We start from the raw sequence: 22,805 nt of genomic DNA, 5'->3' as shown, positions 1-22,805 counted from the left end.
TATGGAAAAGCATATGCTGAAGGTCCTGTCTTATTTCTGGCATATGTTTTTATTCAATTTAAGTTGAAAATGTCCATTTGACGGAAGCAGTTCATACGGGGATACTGTATTTTTCTTCACCTTTTCCTTGTGGTACCGCCCCCTAGCCAATCATAGATTGTGAATCTGCTAGAGTTGGACTAGGTTCAGCTGCTTTATCTTTGATGTCTGTGTTGGTTACTAATTGGGGACATGTTGTCTAAAGAGTTAGGGGGCAATTACTATTAGTGGAAATTGCTCTTAATTATAATTTGGCAACAACCCTGTGATGTCACTGGTTTATTTAAAAAAGGAATCACAGTAGGGAAAGAATGATAGGCAAATCAATAAAATGTCATGATTGCCAAAATGAAGACACCTGGGGCAATCGTTTGGCACGCAGGAGCGCGCTCTCTGATTGGCTGGCACTCCCCTCTTAAGGTGTGAGCACCCAGAGGGGAGTGTCAGACCGTACTTGTGTCTCTGTGTGTTTCGCCAGATTACCAGTACCAAAGACTTCTCCTGCTTGATTCCTGCCTGCCTCCTGTTTCGACCTGTTTCTGTCCCACGTTTACGATCTACTCTCCTGCCCTGGCCACTGACCTGCCCGCTAAGCTGTATCGATTCTGCCTACCTGCCATTTTGTCCGATGCTGCTGATTACCGACAAACACCGGTGTCCAAAGCAAGCTCTGACAACTCATTCCAATAAAGATTCCTTTAAAACGAATGCAATTAGGTCCGAGATTCTGTCCTGGTTCCTGACATAAAATGCTTTTCAGTTGTTCAAAAATGAATAGAAGTTGCAGACTGTTCACTTCATGAAAGAAAGAAAGAAAGAAACAAAACAAATACAAATATCCCCTTTTTCATAACGTTTTATTTACATGAAACTCAAAAATGTAATGATTGGGACTGAGTGAATGGACAATTAGCTTTGTTTGAAATGCAGTCAATAACATGTTCTTGTCATACCTATATATGTGTTGTCTGCTGTTGAACATTTATAAGTGTATTGAGTTATCTGATATGTTATGATTTGAGAAAATGTATATTGTATTTGTCGAAGAAAAAAAAAACATTCGAGGACAGAAATTCCAATGTACACTGTATTTTCAGGTTTTAACATAAATCCAGTTTTTTTTTTCGGTTTGACAAGGTATTTGACAACGTATGTTAGATAACATTGAAAAGGGTGAGTAAAAAAAAACAAAGGCTTCATTACAGAAACTGATTTCATGCAAATGAAGATTGTTTTTCCCGGGTGAAGGTCTTACATATTTCTTATTCTGAAAAGAAAAAAGGTAAAAAGTATGTTTAGATTCTGTTTGCCGGATGCAGACAATTACAAATGGTACAGACTGGTCAGGACTCACCTCGAACTGTCAACTTAGTAGAGCACTCAGCTCTTCCCATGGGGTTTTCTGCAACCACCTTGTACTCTCCCGTGTCCTTTGACCCGACCCTCAGTATGAGGAGAGAGCATACTCCACACGTGTTGGAGATGTAGTAGTTGGTGTTTGTATTCAGGCTAACGTTGTCACGAAGCCACGTGACGTGAGGAGTGGGGTCCCCCTTAAGAGCGCAGCTCATATAGCATTCGTACCCTTGGGGAGCCACATGCATTTTCAGGGGCACCAGGAACTTTGGCGGGCACTGAAGATTGCAGGTTCTGGAACGCGGCATTTTTACTTTGAACTTCTCTGAAAAGAAGTGGATACAATTGAAGTCAGATGTCGTTCTTTTACGAAAGCCGATAATGTACACACAGTACCTTTCTTGACTGATACAAGCCACTTGGGGGATTCGGATGGTTTGGAGGAGCCCATGTCGTTCTTTGCATAGACTCGGAACCTGTACTCTCTACCTGGCATTATGTTGCAGGCTGTGAACTTGTTGTTGAAGATGTGATCTGCAACAGTGTTCCAAGTTCGCTTGCTGGAGTCTCTCTTCATGACCATGTAATGCAACCTATCATCACGTTTCTCATCTGGAGATGGCTCCCAAGAGACGGTCACTGTGCCCGGCACATTTTCCTCGGTTTCAACTGGACCTGGGGGCTTAGGCTCATCTAGAATTAAACATACATTATATTTTTATTATAAAAAAAACTGTATACTCGCATTCTTCTGTTTACTTCATTTAAAGACAGTCATCAGCTAACTACAGCCTGGAGGAATGAAACTACTACCTATACAATGTTATCGTTTGCCCGCGTCCCTGCATCCTAGACGCATCATTTTTGCTGGGTACACATTCTGTCAAATCAACGTGCATCCCTGGGACGCAACTTTTTTGACACCAAATTGTCAATATTACCCGATTACTTTTTTTTTTTTTAACAAAGATTTACCGCACTCCAAACTTATCGTCAGGCAGATCCGCCATTGTTGTTATGGTCTCGCGCCGATCTCGGCAAACGAGATCTCGACAAACGAGATCTCGTTTGTCGAGATAACGTCATTGTTTTGGTGGTTGTCGGGTGAAAGAGAAGTATGCCTCTGTAAAAACAGTTGGTATTTATTGCAAATCAACAAAAAATTAGTAATTTCATAATACAGAAAGTGGTAACAACGGCAAAATTTCCGGCACAAATAAACAGCGGAGAAATTCTTCAGAAGACCGCGAAGGCAAGCGAACGATTCGACGAAAGATAAACAAAAGAATACTCCTAGCAAGAAAAGGACTTTTCTGCCAAAATGGACTCAATTATATTCCTGGTTACGCTATGAGGAGGATGATAATGGAGGCTACATGTTCTGTGATGCGTGCACCCAGCGTGACAAAAAAACTATTCTATAAATCAACTTTCAGAAAAGCACATTGGATCGCCACAACGACAATGAAAACCACAAATTAGCTATGGAAATTCCGTTGCTGCAATTGGACCTTGAGAAGGCATTACAACTGTGGCGGGACAGCAAACCATGAAAAATATATGAACTGAAAAATCTGAAGTGATTAAAACTGCATGAATATACAGACTATTATTTCAGCAATATTATTTTGTATAATGTACATTATTTTTGTGAACTGAAAAATCTGAAGTGATAACTGCTTTGTATTACCAATTAAGTGTGATGATTAAAACTGAATGAATATATAGATTTATATGTTTATTTATATATTTGTCGCCGATTTACAATTTCAACCTCGATAACACTAAATTTTTGGGACCCATAGATCTCTGTTAGGACCCATAGATTTTTGAGCATGTGAGTCTCCGGGACCCATCACTTTTCACAGGTAAAATGAACACTGCCTATATTTGTTTCCCTTTTGCTGCATTGTTCTTATACACCCAAAATAATGTGCACGTAAACTGTAGTTTGAGTTGTTGGAAGTCATGGAACAGGCGTTTCGTTTTCATTTTGTTTTAAGTTGAAATTCAAGCCCTTCATTAAAAATAAGCGGAAACAAAATGAAAAAAAGGAACAGTGCACACACAAGATTGGAAACTTGACGGAATGATCATGACGATAATAAGCAATTGCAAAGCAAGTACCTTCAAATACATTTTAAACTCGTGCTGATTATGTGATGGCAATGCAAGCGTGGTCCCCATTGGTGGAATTTAACGAGCTCATTTGTGCTTATTTGTTAATGAAATAAGACTCTGTGTTGCATTTTTAGCAAGCACAAGCCTTTTAGGGCAATGTCATCTATGTCACTCTTCTCCCAGGAGTCCTCTTGTGAAGTTGGGGAAAAAAAAAATCTTCATAAAATCTTTATAAAACATTTTAGCTGCACAACAAAGGGTACTTTCCTCAAGGCCAAGGGGGCGGCAGTAGCTCAGGAGGTATAGCGCTCGTCTTGGGATCAAGGGATCCCAGTTTGAATCCCAGGTCGTCCGTGTTACATGTTGAAGTGTCCTTGGGTAAGACACTGAACCCCCAATACCCCCAATAAGCAGGTTAGTGCCTTATATGGCTGCACGGCCGCTATTGGGAAATGTGGAGCACATTGTAAAGCGCTTTGGGAAGTCATTGACTTGAAAAGCGCTATATAAATGCAGATCATTTCATTTCATTTCAAATTATGTTAAAATAATAATAAGTAAACATTTTGTCTGTATTTTGTAAATGTATTATAGTGTATAAATGTTATTTATCACAAAAAATAAAATTAAAAAGAAACACTTCATGCTCTTTTTCCTTTCAAAATGTCGGTAAATTTTAACATAACCTACATAACCTATACTTTTTGTGGAGAATAGCTCTGTATTATTTGTAATTGCAACATCCTTTGCCTGTTAATCCTGAAAGGGGGGATACCAAATGTGCGGTCCCTTCTCAAGGTTTCTTCATTTTCCTCATGTTGAGGTTTTTGAGTTTTTCCTTGCCCTCATGTTGTTTCCAGATCAGGGGATGGTGTAATAATAGTCTGTGCAATAACCTGTGCAGCCCTTTGAGACTCTTTGTGATTAAGGGCTATACAAATAAATGACTTGACATAGTCTATCAAATGTAGTGCAGAAAACTTTTAGAACCCAATGCAGCCTGCCAGTCAAAATATTTGCCCACCTTTGCTGCAGAACATTTGTAAAAAATGTCAGTGGAACCACAATCAAATCTGAATTCCTGGTACTTTAATGTTAGACAAACCACCCAGTTTGTACTAAAGCATACCTGTGACTCTCATTTCAATACTAAAAGTTTCTTGTCCCACAATATTCTTGACAACAATGGTGTAAACGCCAGTGTCCGAGCGCTCGGCAGAAGGAATCAATAGCTGGGAGGTCCCTTCCGCGTTGCTAATCGTCACCTTTTTAGTGACCGGCACGTCATCTTTTAGCCATGTCACCTCAGGCCATGGGGAAGCCTGGCGGGATACAATAAAGTTGATCATCCATTGATAACAGTTAATGAGTCATTTCCGTTTCAGTTTCATTTCTTAAGTCATTTACCTCAAAATTAATTGTAAGTCGAGCAGAATTTCCGGCTTGCACTACCATGAAACTCTTTATTTTCGTGTCGGTGAATCGTGGTCTCACTATATAAACAGAAGGCCAAATGGTTTATTTTATTTAGCAATAAAATGATTGATGCTTGTTGAACCAGAATACCGTAAATTCCGGACTATAAGCCGCCACTTTTTTACCAAATGTTCAACCCTGCGGCTTATTCAGTGATGCGGCCAATTTATGTATTTTGTCTAACAGCCGCCAGCGGCACTCGAGTACAAAAGGTAAGATTTAGACCGGTGGAATGTATGCGAGTGTGTTGCTAGCGTGTTTTTGAATAAAGGAGCGTAGGACAACGTCTGTATGACGAGGTCTCTTTCCCATAATGGGGAAGACGGCTTTAATGACGTCAGTTATAAGGAGGAAGATGAGCACAGTTTACCATGATTTTTATGAATACCGTATTTTTTCTTAACAGACCCGTTTCGAGCGTGTTGCTAGTAGCGTTTTGCTACCCTTCACAGACACGGTTTGGGATAAAAGTTATAATATTATTATTAAAGCTTTGAAAACTCTCTCGGTGTAACGTCTTTCTTTGTAAATATGTGTAACCATGTATAATATGTATTTAAAACTGTATATTTTGGTAATGTATTTATTTTAGAGACTTATTCTGATATGTTTTCCACGGGCGAATCAAAAAGAAGGGGCAAATACAACGGGGGCTGATGGGAAGTGGAGTAAAGGTGAGACGTGTTTGTGGACGCAGCGGACAATAGTATTTTTCCCGCCCTTAACTTCGGAAATATATATATTTTTTCCCTTGGATTATTTTCAACGGGACCCGGGACTCTGCAGGTCTGCGTCATATCTCAAGTACCGGTATCATTTTATGATCAATTTGCCGGCTGTTGTTTTTGGGCTGTGTACTTTATATTCAATTGCGGGACTCAAAGCGGGTTTGGGTTAATTTCGTGATTGTGTTACATGTTTTAATGTGGGCGCATACGGCTTATATGCAGGTGCGGCTTGTGTAAGTACAAAAGCGGTAATCTTCTTAAAATGTGGTGGGTGCGGCTTATAATCAGGTGCGCTCTATAGTCCGGGATTTACGGTAGGTTAAGCCAGTCTGGCAAGAGGAAGAACAAAGCATATTAACCAGGAGGCGGCATAGCAAGGATATAGTTGTCCAATTCTTGTGGTTCTCCCTCTCCTCCATCATTGATAGCAATGACCCTCACCCAGTACATGCCCATGGATTTCATGTTTTTCACTGTGTAAAAATGCGTTGTTACTAAATTGGAATTGCAGCGATCCCACTCCGTGTTCTCTGCCGGACGAATCTCCACAAAATATCCCTTGGCTTCGTCCTGGACCCCTTTAATCTCTTTGGGTTTGTTCCAGGACAGGCACAAAGTTGTGTAGCTGGAGTCGGTCACCTTCAAATCTATTACGTTTCCGGGAGGTTCTGCAAATTAAAACTCAATATCAATATTACTGTTTTAAGGGTTATCCTAGTATCATAACTGCCCGTTCATTTCAAAGTTCTCACTTACTTTTTGGATCTCTGGCAAAGACAAAATCTGATGGGGTGCTGAATTCACTTGCTCCAGAGTTATTAATTGCTGCCACGCGAAATTCATATTCTATTCCCTCCACCACGTCTTTAACAGCAAACGCTTTAGCTGTGGGGTGTGAAACAACAATTAAAAACAAACCCATTTAATTTTGCCCAAGGACATTGAAAATTACCTCTAATCATCTCTTCCGGTGGGTTAACTTGACCCCAGATATTGCTTCCCTTTTTTCGTTTCTCAAGGTTGTATCCGAGAATATTGGTGCCTCCCGTGTTTGCAGGAGGAGACCAGGAGAGGTTGATGCAGTCCTTGAAGGCACTGACAACCTTTGGGGGTGATGGAGGTCCAGGGTACGCTGTGTAGACAACCAATACACTTATTTGTTAGAAATGCAAAGGGTTTTTGTTGACACCAAATACAGTGGAACCTCGGTTCTCGACCATAATCTGATCCAGAACCCTGTTAGAAAACCGATTTGTTCGATCGCCGAAATCATTTTTCCCATTAAAAATAATGTAAATCGTTTTAATCCGTTCCAACACCCTGAATGTTCACCTTGAATGTTTAACGTAAACATAAAGCTAACCCAGGCTAATCGTACGTCCGCGTTATCGTAATCTTCCGTACGAAAGATTACACTAACATGAACGTGTAAAAATAAAAAAATCAGGTCGTTTACAAGTCATTCAGCACCTGGGTCTCCACAACAAGTGGTGAGGGGTTCATTGGAAAGGGGGCTCCGTTCCAACACCCTGAATTTTTACCTTGAATGTTCAACGTAAACATAAAGCTAACCCAGGCTAATCGTACGTTTGCGTTATCGTAATCTTCCGTACGAAAGATTACACTAACATGAACGTTTAAAAATAAAAAAAGGATACAGAAAATAATTATAAATAGGATTTCTTACCTTTGTGGTGGTCAGCAGAAGGCGCAGGTGGACAGTGGGGTATTCCCTAGCAAGATCAGACACTCGCACACCTCCAATATCTCTGTATTATTTGTGATTGCAACATCTTTTGCTCTCTGGTAATCCTGGAAGGGGGATACTACATGTGCGGTCCCTTCAAGGTTTCTTCATTCTCCTCATGTTGAGGTTTTTGAGTTTTTCCTTGCCCTCATGTTGGTTCCAGATCAGGGGATGGTGTGATAATAGTCTGACAAAATAGTCTGTGTAATAACCTGTGAAGCCCTTTGAACTCTTTGTGATTAAGGGCTATACAAATAAAAATGACTTGACTTGACTTCATATTTGGCTATTATTTCTTTCTTAAATGCAATAGTTGTACGCACTACTTTTCTTTTTTCACCTGTAGCAACTTTGCTGCTTGCACTGACTTTCTTCGGAGGCATAATTAGGGGCTAAAACACTTGGTACACCTATATTAAAAGCGAAAGCAAAACGAAGCACGTCCCCACGCGATAACAGTTGGTCAGGAAAAGAGCGATCTCCACCCGTACACCGCTCGGCATCGCACCCTAGCGTACGCACTCACGCATTACCGGCGTTCGAACTCCGATTTTTTGACCGAACAGCGAAGCAAGAATTTCTGGAAATCTTTGGTCGTACTCCGATTTGTTCGAACTGAGAGGCGTTCGAAAACCGAGGTTCCACTGTAACTAACACACATCTGATTATTGATCCACAATGATATGGGTTTACCTTTTGTCCCAGCTTGAATATCCTCTGTTTCCATGAGCTCACTGGTACCCATTTCAGTCTCTACTCTGATGCGGTAGCAGTACCTGCGACCGTGGTCCACGTCTAAATCCCGATATTTGGCCAGTGGGCCAATAGGACCAACCTTCTTCCAGGTGTTGCGACCAATTTGTTGCCTCTCAAGAATGTAGTTGCCTATGTTGCAGCCACCGCTGTCTTTTGGTGGCTTCCACTTGATCTCTATCGCAGAGGAGGACGCTTCCACTATCTCCAGAGGCCCCATTGGGGCAGTGGGCTTATCTGTCAAGGAACAATCAAGACAATAATTAGAAGAGCACAATGTTTGGAATATAAGTCAAATGTAGTGAAAAGTAAATTACCGTAAATTTCGGACTATAAGACGCTACTTTTTCCCCAAACTTTCAACCCTGCGGCTTATTCAGTGATGCGGCCAATTTATGTACTTTTTCTAACGGCCGCCAGCGGCGCTCGAGTACGAAAAGTAAGATTTAGACCGGTGGAATATATGCGCCGAAGAAGACTGCAACTTCTTAGCTTGTGCACAAATTAAATGGGGGTAGAAACATCCTCACCATGCAAATTGCAAAAAGAAAGGCACATGACGCAGCTTTCAAGCTAAATGCAATCGAGCAGTCCGATAGAGAAGTAAACAGAGCTACTGCACAAAAACTTTACTTTGCGAGCGTGTTGCTAGCGTGTTTTTGAATAAGGGGGCGTGGGACAATGTCTATGTGACATAGTCTCTTTCCCAAACTAGGATAGACGACTTTGATGACGTCAATTATAAGGAGGAAGATGAGGACGGTTTATCGTGATTGGTTTGAACAATTTTATTGACACTAGTAACAACAAATAAACAATGTGAGGTTTGAACAATTTTTCTCGACAATCTTATGTTTTTTTAACGCAGCCGTTTACAGTGTTGCGAGCGTGTTGGTAGTAGCGTTTTGCTACCCTTCACAGGCACGGTTTGGGATGAAAGTTATAATATTATTATTAAAGCTTTGAAAACTCTCTCGGTGTACCGTCTTCCTTTGTAAATATGTGTAACCATGTATAATATGTATTTGCAACTGTATATTTTTGTAATATATTTATTTTAGAAACTTATTCTGATATGTTTTGCACGAGCAAATGAGAAAAAAGGGGTGGGGCAAACGCGCACTGACGGGAAGTGGAGTAAAGGTGAGACGTGTTTGTGGACGCGGCCGACAATAGTGGATATATATTTTTACCACCCTTACCTTTGGAAATATACACTTTTTTCCTTGGATTACTTTTAACGGGCACCCGGACTCTGCAGGTCTGCATCAAACATTAAGTACCGGTATCATTTTCCGTTCATTTTGCCGGCTGTGATTTTTGGACTGTGTAGGTTATGGGTTAATTTTGTGTTTGTATTGCATTTTTGCAATGTGGGAGCATGCGGCTAATATACAGGTGCGTCTTGTGTATGTACAAAATTGGTTTTCCTCCCGAAATGTGGTGGGTGCGGCTTATAATCAGGTGCGCTCTATATTCCGGGATTTACGGTAGGTTTGATATCCCAAAAGGTAGACGTTTGCTTTTTTACAATCCACTGGAAGTGTTTTTATTTCAATTTAGGGTTTCAATTGTTTTGATGTCTGATATGTTTATTCTGTTATTAAAATTGGACAACCGCATAGGTTATTCTGACTATTTTTGCGTAATGTATTTTGTAGCTTTGACTATTATGAACTATTTACATCTTTGTCACTAGCGGCCTATCATGTTCTTTGACATCCACACCCTTCAGGGCGGATATACTTTTGCAACCTAGGACATTTAATAACAAGAAAAGGCCCAGAGGACAATGGAATTTATTATCTGAAGTTACTGCTCTCCCCTGTTCTTCTTTCAAAATCCATTGATGTCCTCTCCTTATTTTGAGCGTCAACTAAACTTTAAACTTAACGATAGCCAAATATTCCCTCGATTCCTTTGTTTTTGAGTTAAAATTATTTTGTTTCAATCTATATTTGACTAAAATAATATCTAATTCAATGAACAATTATGATAATACAATTATATGTGTGATTTTTTGGACAGCTACTAAAGGCAAGACTACAATGAAATTGTCTTGAGCCGAACTTTAAATTACCGTATTTTCCTCTTTATAAGGCGCACCTAAAAGCCTTTATTTTTTTCAAAAGCTGACCATGCGCGTTATAATACAGTGCGCCTTATATATGGATCAATATTAAGTCGGAAAGTCTTGCAACTAAGGCAAGCAGCCGCCGACTAAATTTTCCCCCAAAGGCGAAGTAGTCCGCGGTGTATGCTGGGATTTATATTGCGGCGTTTCATTTCCTAACCAATGTGCCAATCATCATTTGAATCAGTCACTATTGGCTAAAGTTATTCGGAGGTAAAGGGGGCGGATCCTTTTTATCATTTACAGGCTCGCATAGGCTAAAGGGGCGAAACAAAGCCTGCAATTGGCCGAAAAAGATGAATGTGAGTCACACGTTGGGTTGTACTACGGCATAGAGAAAACATTTTTTACTATTCTGTATTTGTAAATATTTTACTCTCCTGGATTTACTGCACTCACGGTTGTAAGAAGACCATGGTTACGTATCATTATTGAACGTGATGGCTGCAAGAGAACTTAGGTGAGCTATGCGGCTTTATATTGTCCCAGTATCTTGTTTTAGAACGATCTTGATGTTTCTGTGATGAGTCTATTTTTAAACTAAATTCAATTCAAAGTGTTTATTGTCATATGCACAGTAAAGAACCCCGTTTCCCTGCACAATAAAATTCTTACATCGCTGTCCACACAGTTGCCAGCAAAAAATAAAATGGAAACTAAGAAATGTTTGGCATTTCTTGAATCCCAGATTTTAACCTTCCGAATGATATTTGGAACGATGCATTTGTGTGATTGGTGACATCGTACAGACACTGTTTCCGTACATGTCTGAGACACGTATTGGCTTCTTTGCAAGCTTTGGGAATGTTAAGGGGGTAATAAGTTGGACTGAACTATCTGACTGTTTTGTCGACGTTCCCATTGTCGTGTCTTATAATCCGTTGAGCATTATGTATGGAAAATATAGGACCAAAAACTAGTTTTTGGGGGTGCGCCCTATAACCTGGTGCGCCTTATAGTGCGAAAAATACGCTATATAGTTGATTACGAGGTTTTTCTTCCATTTTCAGGATAAAACTTACTCAAAAGTTACGCGGTGCTGCACAAGAACAAACTTAATACAAATGTTTAACTTGTTCCTTTGGAATATTTCCTCCATCGATTATTAATTCAAATAATGTATTCACCCCTAAATACACTACACTATTTTACCCTGTACCATGTCAGAAAATAGGGAAGAATATTTAATTATTATTTTACAAGAGAAAGGCAATTGCAATGCATTTTAAAGCGACCCCCCAAAACTGTAAATAATTTGTAAAACAGAACAACATCCAAAAGTATGGGTTAACCAATATTTGGGAATTGTGAGATGAATTAAATTTACCTAATTGCAAATAATGTTTTGTGACCAACATTCACAAAATCACTTGGTGTCAGTTTAATAAAAATATAATTGGGATGTAAAGATACTATTGAAAATAGTGACTATTCAATTTTGAGAAGCTCAATTTCTTAAAGGAGCTGGACAGAATTTGGAACCTTTTTACCCGTGGCCGCCATCTCCTGCATCAAGTCATCATTGCACCCATTGTCAGCCCATTCATGATGTATGTGCAAGTATGTGCATTTCTTTGACGTTCTCGAATATATATATTTTTTTTCTTTTTTCTTGGGGTATTGCATGGTGTTTGGACACTAATTGAAGCAGAAGACGTTTCTACTCAACCAATATTTTCTTGCTACACTAAACCCACAAAACCCACGGGAAAGATAATGACGTTACTCTACAGCACTAACCCCACGGCTGACTGAGGCTGTGATCATGACTTTTAGCCAGGATATGGCGGCAGAACGTAACAGTTTCGGGTTCCGGACAGCACCATCAATGTCTTGAACAATTTCAATTTCAGAGGGTATTTAAAAATATCAATTGATTTTACAGTACCGTAAATACTGGACTATAAGCTGCTATTTTTTTCCCAAATGTTTAGCCCTGCGGCTTATTCAGTGAAGCGGCCAATTTATGTAATTTTTCTAACAGCCACCAGCGGCGCTGGAGAATAAAAGGTAAGATTAAGACCAGTAGAATATATGCCAAAAAAGACTGCAACCTCTAAGTTTAAGCATACATTGTCTGTAAAGATAAGATACGTTCCGATAATGAGGAAGACGCACTTGATGGCGATAGTTAAGAAGAGGAAGTTGAGGGCGATCACCCGTGAATTTCGCTATTAAGGGATGCCTTTTTTTAACAGGCACGCTTGATTCATTGCGAGCGTGATCCTACTAGCGTGTTTGTACCTTTCAAAGGCACGGTTTGGGAAGAAAGTTATATTATTATTATTAAAGCTTTGAAAACTCTCTCGGTGTACCATCTTTCTTCGTATATATGTGTAACCATGTATAATATATATTTGCAACGGTATATTTTTATAATGTATTTATTTTGGAGATATATTATGTTATGTGTTCTACGGATGAATCAAAAAGAAGGGGCGGAGCAAACGCGGGCTGATGGGAATTGGGGTAAAGCTGAGTTACCGGTAGGTCTGTCTGTTGTCGCAGCGGACAATAGTGGATATATATTTTTCCCACCCTTAACTTTGGAAATATACATTTTATTTCCTTGGATTACTTTCAACGGGACCCGGACTTTACAAGTCTGCATCATACGTTAATTATGGGGATCACTTTCCTTTTATGATGTCAAATTGTGGTTCCAAAATTGAGAACTATCTATGCAGTTACAATCGTGGAACTTACAGCCTGATCTGTGTTAAACTTGTAATTCAGTCACATGTATTAATGCGGGCGCACGCGGCTTTACAAGGGTGCGGCTTGTGTAAGTACAAAAGTGGCCAATCACCCAAAAAAGTAGTAGGTGCGGCTTATAATCAGGTGCACTCTATAGTCCGGAATTTACGGTAGTTGTCGAGTAACAACACATCATGAGTTCAATTTGTTTTAGCACTTCTATTGGAATCCATACCTAATACGATCAGTTCTGTTAAGGCTTCTGCCGTTCCAAACTCATTTTTGAGCTTCAACCTGACTTCACCGCTGTCCTTGCGCTGCAACTTGATAAGAAGCAGACGTGTGTAGCTTTCGGAGGTCTCGAGCTTTATGTTAGCGTCATCAGAAAGCTCTTCGCCCTCAAGGAACCACTGAACTTTTATCGGCTCTCGTCCCATGTAGGATAACTTGAAGGTTGCTCTGTGCCCCTTCTTCACCGTCACAGGGGTGATAAAGGTGTTTAATTCCTCCGGGTCGAATCTTGGTGGATCTACAACACAGGTGTCAAACAGGCGGCCCGCAGGCCAGATCAGGCCCGGTAAGGGATTGAATCAGGCCCACGAGACAACACTCAAAGAAGCGCAAGAGAAAAATGAGCTGCAGGTCGAAATATGTCAACTTGATGTTGCCAAAGACAGGTGCCTCGAACAAAGACACTGTACTTGTATTTCTCTCTCTCTCTCTCTCTCTCTCTCTCTCTCTCTCTCTCTCTCTTCCATGCCTTTTCTCCCACTCTCTGTCTCCTTTTCTCTTCCTTTGTTACTCTTTGTCTCTTTCTCTCTCTCTGTCTTTTTAACTTCTTTTGCTCGAACTTCCTTTTTTCCTTTTCTCTCTTTTCTCTTTCTCTCTTCCTACTCTTCGCGCTTTATTTTCTCTTTTTTCTCCTTCTGTCTTTCTATTTCTCATTGGATTTCTTTACTCCTCTCCCTTTCTTTTCCCCCTCTCTCACGACTTTTTATCCCTTTTGTTTCTCACGCTCTTTCCCTCTCTCTCTTTCTCTTTCTTTGTCCTGTCCTCTCTCCTTTTCCCTCCCTCTTTCTCTTATTTCTTTATCTCTCTTTTTCTTTCTCTTGAATCTACTAGTCCGGCCCCCGACAGAATGTTTGTTCTATCGTGTGGCCCCCGAGTTAAAATGAGTTTGACACCCCTGATCCACTATAAAACCAAGTAAATTTTCGGTAATTGTATGCGAGAACATTGCTCACCTTCAACAACAACCACAGCCTCTGTCTTGCGTCCATCTGCTTCAAACTTATATTTTCCCGCAAATTCCTCTGGAACTTTGTGAAGTTTAAGTTTATGGTAGCTTCCTTCTTTAACAATAGTCATACCCTCATTTGACGTGATCTGAGAACAAACTCGTTCTGGTCAGAAATTGATTTTAATCATGTCAAAGAATCAATACTTTCCAATACTTTACCACTTCTCCATCTTTATACCAGATACCCTCACAGTCTTCGCTGCTGAGTTTGCACACAAGCTCCGCCTCCTCACCGATGATGGCTTTGCAGTCTGAGAGTCCGATGTGGAAGTGCACACCAGGGTCTGCGGATAATTCAACCGGCAAGTAATGAAACAAACCGATGGACCATTTGAACGCATCCTTTCTGCATTTACGACTGCCGGGGGTACAAAGTCTGGTGGCTGTTCTAAAGCATTGTGGTCCCATCAAAGTCTTAAAATACTCTCACTGGCTAAAGAAAATGTTGGCGATGCATTATATTCGATTATAATAATAATAATAATAATAATTTCCTTTGTATTGTCATTCTTTGTAACAATGTACACAGAACGAAATGTCGATACACCTGACCCGTTGTAGCGAGCCGATGCAGCCGCAGCCAACAGAGGGCGCCGCCATTTTACCAATGTTATAAGTCTTAGGTATGACTCGGCCGAGGCGCGAACCAGCGACCTCCCAGTCTCAAAGCGGGCGCCCTACCATCTAGGCTACTATGCTTTTGCGCCATAAGAGTACCTCTTCGTTTCACATCTACATATTTAGATTTGTATGTATTTATGTACCTATATACTTTAATTACTTTAAAAAGCATTTGTTTTCACATTTTTAAAGGGAACAGTTGATTGTTTTTATCCATCTAGTTATGTAATCATTTAAATACATAAATAATTTGAATCCGAAAAATATGAAAAGCTTGTAATATGTCACAAAAAGCAAAATAGTAAAAATCTTGCCATGAAGTTTGTTGACGTACAACAATATAAAAGCCAACGGTGGTTCAATTCTTATTGTACGAAATGATTATGGACAAAACAGGCCTACAGTAAATTTCAGAACGATTGAGTTTTTGCCCGTTGATTTAAGATCTAGAATCAGTATTGTATTTATATTTTAATGTATTTATGTACATATATACTTTAATTTGATCTAATTATTTGTTTATGTGCTTTTTTAAATCATTTATTTTCATATTTTAAAGGAAACATTTGATTGTTTTTATCCATCTAGTTATGTAACGATTTAAATACATAAATAACTTGAATCTGAAAAATATGAAAAGCTTGTAATATGTCTCAAGAAGCAAAAAAAAAAAAAACATTGCCATGAAGTTTGTTGTCGTAGAACAATATGAAAGACAACGGTGGTTCAATTCTTATTGTACGAAATGATTATGGACAAAACAGGCCTACAGTAAATTTCAGAACGATTGAGTTTTTGCCCAGTGATTTAAGATCTAGAATCAGTATTGTCACACACACGCCGCTGCCTGTTAATCCCAAGATCCGGCTAATCTCTGAAGACCGGGATGACTACAGAAACCAGAAGATGAGGGTGCTGTATCTGAGTCAGATCAGGAGGCTTCTCCTACTATTGGTAACCATGGAAACCAAAAAGGCTTGGAAAGGAATGAGGGCCATCAGGCTGCACTTTTCCGGGTAGCACTATAGGAAATGGTCCCCCTACGACCCAGGGGGTTAAGCGATCTGTGAACTGTGATAATGTACATGTATAATCGATATACTGTTACCTTATCTAATATATTTACTTGTACTCAGAAATTAACAATAGGTTATTTTTCCCAAATCATTTTGAACCCGATAACACGCTGGAATTTTAACATTGAATAAAGACGTTTTTTCGTTTTTTTTTTTTGTTTTTTTTTTATTTGACAGTATGATAATATGTTTGGGGCAAAAAGCTACAATTCAATTTAGACTCCTATCTGTTATCAGACAGGTCCTCGGAACTCCCTTGCTAACCATCTACAACAGGGGTCGGGAACCTATGGCTCGCGAGCCATATATGGCTCTTTCTATGAGTACCTGTGGCTCGGAGACCAATTTGATTGCATGCAAATTTTCTCCATCTCGTCCAAAACATAAGCTACTAATCCTGTTCAAAGACTCACAAAACCAAATCAAAGCTGACAGGAAAGTTGTGCTTGACACTATATATAGGGCACGTTTTTCGCTACAATTTACAGTCAAGGTGTTGCACGGAAAAAAAAAAAAAAAAAATCGTTCTGGCTGTACATCGCTAAAGAATCCGTTATATAAAACCTCACTATATTATCCGTCTTCAGTGTTCAGATACCTTATGATGAATCCACAGAACACACTGTAAATACGCCAAAACACCGGAAGATAACTTAAAGTTTTTTGATTGGGTGAGTGGGAGGGATGGGTGGAGCTATGCAAAAAGTGCAAGCACTCCCTCCCATCTCTCGCCCTACGCCGTCTGCGCCATAGATAAGCACATCAGGCTCCCTGTTTGCAGAATGTTGTGACGTTTTTACAAAATAACTGCTTACATCTGGTTTTGAAACCAATATGTGTGGAAAAAAAAGGGTCAAAATGAGTTTAACCGATTTTGAGTAATTGCAAGAAAGACACAAGTTTAAAGTGGTATGTTTGTTGATTTTGGGACACGGGCTCTGGCATTATTCTCTTTTCATAATTTTTATCAAATCATCAAAAATAAATGTGCTGAAGACTAAGCTTTTGTCTGTGGCGCGGGTTTACCAATTTAGTAAATTTGTCTCATAATATATGGTGTGGCTCTTTCCCAAAATAAAATTAATATATTTTGCTTTTATGGCTCTTTGAGTCAAAAAGGTTCCCGACCCCTGATCTACAACTTAAAGACTGCTGGGGACGTCTTGTTCTGTGGTTTCATATCAATTCAAGGACGCTACATTGCCTTTTTTTATGTGCTTGCTTTACTTTAATAAATGAGTTTGATTATAACCTCAAAGTTTTGTATTTCATCTGGACATCGTTTACAACCTGACACTTTCATTGCTCAATGATTTAAAATTCAGTTTTCATTGCGGCAGTAGCTCATGAGGTAGAGCGCTCGTCTTGGGATCAAGGATCCCAGTTCGAATCCCGGCTCGTCCGTGTTACCTGTCGAAGTGTCCTTGGGTAAGACACTGAAGCCCTAATGCCCCCAATAAGCAGGTTAGCGCCTTACATGGCTGCAAGGCTGCTATTGGGAAATGTGGAGCACATTGTAAAGCGCTATATAAATGCAGATCATTTCATTTAATTTCATTTAATTTCATTTCATTGCAAATGAACTATAAGTTTTCTTTCACTGGCCTGGTTGCCACAGCCACAACACATTTACAGATTTCTATAGGGAAACAGTAACATTAAAAAAAAAAAAAAATTTGGTTGGAGCCCGTTGTTTTCTGCAGGGTGAGCTGTTTTTCCAGGTTTTTATATCAATTTGTGTTATTGCCATAGTAATAGACCATTTTACCACATAAATGAAACTTGGCAATGTGTTTATTTTGGAGTTAAGTCAACACTGTGCTGGACTTCCTATTTGTCCGTCATTTTTAGCTTCCGGTAGGGGTGGTCGCATAGATTTGGCCCCCTCTTGTGCCTGGCAGGCATAGCAGCAGGCCAGGCAGGGAAAGGTTCTTAAAGTTTATTTGTTTGAGGAGGCTGGGTGAGAGAGGAAAGGGCTGCACTCCTGACATACAACATAGTATCGATCTGATCCATGTACTTGCTTGTTATCAATAGTACAAGTATTTGGAACGATCCGTACACCCCTGGTTTACAAATATTAAATATTTTAAAAGAGGTTATGTTAGAAAAAGCAGGTGTGTTAGTCTTTTTTTTTTCTTAATCCTTTCGACTCAAAACATCTTACAGTGGAACCTCGGTTTTCGAATGCCTCTCAGTTCGAACAAATCGGAGTCCGACCAAAAATTTAGAGACATTTTTGCTTCGCTGTTCGGTCAAAAAATTGGAGTTCGAACGCTGGTAATGCGTGAGTGCGTACGCTAGGGTGCGATGCTGAGCGGCGTACGGGTGTTTTAGCCCCTAATTATATCTCTGAAAAAGTCAGTGCAAGCAGGAAAATTGCTACAGGGGAGAAAAGAAAAGTAGTGCGTACAACTATTGCATTTAAGAAAGAAATAATAGCAAAATATGAAGGAGGTTTGCGAGTGTCTGATCTTGCTAGGGAATACAGCATGGCTAAATCTACGATACTAAAGAATAAGGAGGCTGTGAAATCTAGTGATGTGGCTAAGGGAGTGAGTGCTATAAGCAAGCAACGGCCGTCGAACTGCGCCTTCTGCTGACCACCACAGAGGTAAGAAATCCTATATATAATTCTTTTCTTTATCCTTTTTTTTATTTTTACACGTTCATGTTAGCGTAATCTTTCGTACGGAAGATTACGATTACGCGAACGTATGATTAGCCTGGGTTAGCTTGATGTTTACATTAAACATTCAAGGTAAACATTCAGGGTGTTGAAACGGATTAAAACGATTTACATTATTTTTAATGGGAAAAATGATTTCGGTGATCGAACAAATCGGTTTTCGAGCAGGGTTCTGGAACGGATTATGGTCGAGAACCCAGGTTCCACTGTACCTCCCTTCTCTGAAGTCAGCAGAATATATAAATTGCATTTCCTTTGTACAAAAAACAGTCCAAGCAGCAGCAAAGTGTTTGTCTATCTCGAAAAACCACGTAGCATACCAGTAACACGAACACAGAACACAAACAGATGTGCCCGTTGTGTTCAATTGCCCCCAATGTACCGACTCACCCTCAATGAAGATGCAGAAAGTAAGCAAGATTGTTAACACGGATGCACACAGAACACAAATGCGTCCAGACTGTCTGCAAACACAGCGCATATGAGATGGAGGTGGAAAACACAAACGCACATGAAACAGTACATTACCTCCCGCCATCAGGTCTAATTGAGACCCGGATGCATTGCGTGACGCACGCCAGAACCCAATGTTTTCTTTCATTCTTCTATTACAGCCATAATTGTGTGGGGTGCTCTCGCAAGTGCATCCAATTGATTAGCATACCTCCAAGGCACTCAAAGGTGAAATGCACTCCTGTTGAGAAACAAATGACTGTAAAGGTCATTTATTCAATTAGAATTTGTACAGGCACAGTTGATGTAAAGTCTCAAAGTCTCAAAACACATTGAAAGTCATTTTCTCATCAAATGACTGAAGCATTAAAATACAAAGTACTTGCCCATGCAGAATTAAAATGGCACGCCTCTTCTTACCGATGATGGTCTCCTCAATCAGAGGGCCTTGCCTTACTCTGACACGCTTGACAGTTGTAGGTTGTTCTTCCTCCTCTTCTTCACTCTCGTCAGCTTTAGCGATTCCTGCATGGTCCAGTTCCCAAACATTACAGTTTTTCATTTGCGTTAAAATGACATGACGGCGAGTTATTTCACTTTCTGATTTAATGATAAATGCATTAGAACATCAACAACACACGTAATAATGCCACGGCACCTGTAATGCAATACCAACGTGCTAGCTAGCAAGGCTAATACAGTGGAACCTCGCTAGTTCGCGGGTCCACTTTTGCAGGTTTAGGGCTTCGCGGGTCTAAAAAATATACCTTACCTTTTCAATAAAAACATTTATTGACTTGACGCCATTGAGCGCGAGCTTATGTCAACTGAGGACACGGTGTGGACACTTTTATTGTGAAGGGGAGGGGGAGGCCCTGACACAATGCTTAGTCATGGTGAGTTACCACTTCGCTCACCCCCCCTCCTTCAACTCCTCCCACCTCACCCCCTTCTTATGTGGCGCTGTTTGTCATGGAGGGAACCCGGCGACGCGACGTAAGTATATTCTCTTCTGTCACATTTCACCTCAAGTTTGACTTTATTATACCAAAAGCAAGCGGTTGTTTGTACTACCTAAACACGGCTAATTGTGTGTGGTTTCGTGTATTTGTTGTAAAAGCCGTTCGATGCCGCTAGCTAAAGTATGTTGTTATTTTCAGAAGGTAGCTCTTTCACTTTCATTAAAATGAACACAGACCATTTTTTTAACTGTTGATTGTCCTATTTGGAACACCTGTGGCAGCTTGATTGGCGCCAACAGCCCGGACAAGCTGATTGGTGGCCACACCCTTCTTAAGCCCCTGTCTCCAGTTCAAACATTGTCAGATCGTTGAGAGCTGTTGTGTTTTCACTCAGTGAGCGTTTCCGTCCGAATCCGTCGCCTGCCGTCTTCCGACACGGAAGTGTCACCCCCGCCTTGCTCGATTCTGCTCTTTGCAAGCCCTCCGATCAAGCAATCAAGCAAGCCTAAATCTCACTCTCTTTCAATAAAACCTGAGAAACGCATGCGATTGAGTCCTGTGTCCGTTCTGGTCTGTGACAGACAGTGACAGACCCAGTGACACGTCGTTAGACCAGTGCTGGAGATCAGAGGCGATGTCGAGTTCGTAAAAGTGATCGTAGGCAGGCGGCAGGCAGAACAGGCGTAGTCAGGTTCAGAAATGGGTCCAAAACAGGGATCAGGCAGAAAACAGGTTTAACAGGGACGGGGTTGGACGGAAACGCTTACTGAGTGAAATAAAACACAACAGCTCGCAACGATCTGACAGAGTTCAAACTGGAGACAGGGGCTTAAGAAGGGTGTGGCCACCAATCAGCTTGTCCGGGCTGTTGGCGCCAATCAAGCTGCCACAGGTGTTCCAAATAGGACAATCATGACATGTTCACATGAACATGATTTCAGCTCGCTTACTGTTGTGTTTCAGTTACTAAATGACTCACAAGAATGAAATTCTATCAAAAGAAATGTCTAGGGATGGCTTTAAGAAGAGGTTGGAATGTATTATCTGCGATTTGGGTCCTCTACTGTTGTATTTACAAGTAAAAAAGGCATTTATGTCTTCTCTCCTTACGTTAAGGGTCTACTAAACTTCTTATACATCTGTCACATTATTGAGGATTGAGAAAATGTGGTCATAGACAAGCAGCAAACGTCCAAATGGGCTGCATGCAATTTGCCCAACATAACTCCACCCTTGGCACGCATAATGAAAATTCACACCTGACGCACACACACGCACACTATCACACACTGCAAACACAAAAAACAATGCAAATAGATGACACATGTCTTGGAATGGGTCACCATTTTCAAGACAGACAAAATGATATGAGGCATTATATATTACTTTTTGGATAATCATTCCTACTGACCGCATAGTGTTGTGACATCAAAGTTTTTTATCGCCTCGAAAATTACGCAGACTGAAATATTCTATGATGTGCAACCTTAGATGTTTCTTACCGACATCAGTGACTTTGACGTCCACAGTTATTTCCTTTGGAACACTTTGGTTAGTTCCTGAATTTTCAATGTTTTGCGCCGCAGTCTCTTCACCATGATCACTTCCTATTAGTGATGATAAATGGTAGCTTTATAAAGAGCATCATGTTGGGTAACAAGCATGCCAATGGACAATAGTGAATATTCTCAGGGCACAACTTTTAGATGTTAAATTAGCAAAATGGCCGACAATTATTTTGAAACATGTATCAATTCTACAAGCGACTGAATTACAAAACAGATACGACCTTAGCATGACCTGATATTATTTATTGTAGTCCAAATAAGAGACGATGCACTTTTCTTTGACCCTGCCAGAATTCCCTTAACGCACTCCTCTCAACGATCGATCGCAGCGGACAAAATAAAATGAGGTTGAAGACCAGGAAAGACTGGCACACGGAACGAAAACGATAAGCAGGGTGACAGAATAATTCTGAAGCATGACAAACAGTGTCAAGAAGTAACAGTACAATCCTTACTGGCATTCAGAACTAAGTGATTGCCAAGTAATTGAAATGAGCAAGCGAGCAAATACTTAAAGTAGTTTTCTGGAAGCAAATTTCTACCAGTAAGAAAATACAAATGCCAGTAAAAAGAAAAAATATTTTTTGAAAAAATTACCCCCAAAAAAAAAAAAAAAAAAAATATATATATATATATATATATATATATATATATATATATATATACATATATATATCTCATCTCATTAGCTACACCGCTTATCCTCAGTAGGGTCGCGGGGGTGCTGGAGCCCATCCCAGCAATCATCGGGCAGTGGGCAGGGGACACCCTGAACTGTTTGCCAGCCGATCGCAGGGCACACGGGGACAGACAACTCATTCACACCTAGGGACAATTTGGACCGGCCAATTCACCTGGAATGCATGTCTTTGGAATGTGGGAGGAAACCGGAGTGCCCGGAGGAAACCCACGCAAGCACGGGGAGAACATACAAACTCCGCACAGGAAGTCTGGAGCTGGATTTGAACCCACGCAGGAGGTTCCCAAGACATGAACTGTGCCGCACACGCGCTAACTACTGCGCCGCCGTGCTGCCCTATATATATATATATATATATTCAACTTAATTATGCTTTCTTTTAAAG

At 40.3% G+C, this 22,805-nt stretch overlaps 1 protein-coding gene across 1 annotated transcript in view; it reads right to left on the bottom strand.

Moving 5' to 3' along the window:
* Positions 1-1,067: 1,067 nt before the first annotated feature.
* Positions 1,068-22,805, bottom strand: part of igfn1.1 (immunoglobulin like and fibronectin type III domain containing 1, tandem duplicate 1) — a 36,030-nt gene continuing 14,292 nt past the window's right edge. Inside the window, exons 13-26 of the mRNA XM_088339112.1 lie at positions 21,655-21,759; positions 19,611-19,715; positions 14,511-14,635; positions 14,296-14,437; positions 13,287-13,580; positions 8,161-8,457; positions 6,673-6,852; positions 6,477-6,605; positions 6,080-6,388; positions 4,924-5,009; positions 4,646-4,838; positions 1,792-2,088; positions 1,394-1,720; positions 1,068-1,306 (exon numbers count right to left, since the gene is read on the bottom strand). Of these exons, the coding sequence (XP_088195238.1) occupies positions 1,302-1,306; positions 1,394-1,720; positions 1,792-2,088; positions 4,646-4,838; positions 4,924-5,009; positions 6,080-6,388; positions 6,477-6,605; positions 6,673-6,852; positions 8,161-8,457; positions 13,287-13,580; positions 14,296-14,437; positions 14,511-14,635; positions 19,611-19,715; positions 21,655-21,759 (2,594 nt within the window). The 3' untranslated portion in view covers positions 1,068-1,301. The remainder of the gene's footprint in view (positions 1,307-1,393; positions 1,721-1,791; positions 2,089-4,645; positions 4,839-4,923; positions 5,010-6,079; positions 6,389-6,476; positions 6,606-6,672; positions 6,853-8,160; positions 8,458-13,286; positions 13,581-14,295; positions 14,438-14,510; positions 14,636-19,610; positions 19,716-21,654; positions 21,760-22,805) is intronic.

Source organism: Urocampus carinirostris, chromosome 6 (assembly GCF_059441175.1).
Source record: "Urocampus carinirostris isolate Australia breed hairy pipefish chromosome 6, RoL_Ucar_1.0, whole genome shotgun sequence".
Lineage (NCBI taxonomy): Eukaryota > Metazoa > Chordata > Actinopteri > Syngnathiformes > Syngnathidae > Urocampus > Urocampus carinirostris.
This window is presented reverse-complemented; position numbering and strand designations above follow the sequence as displayed.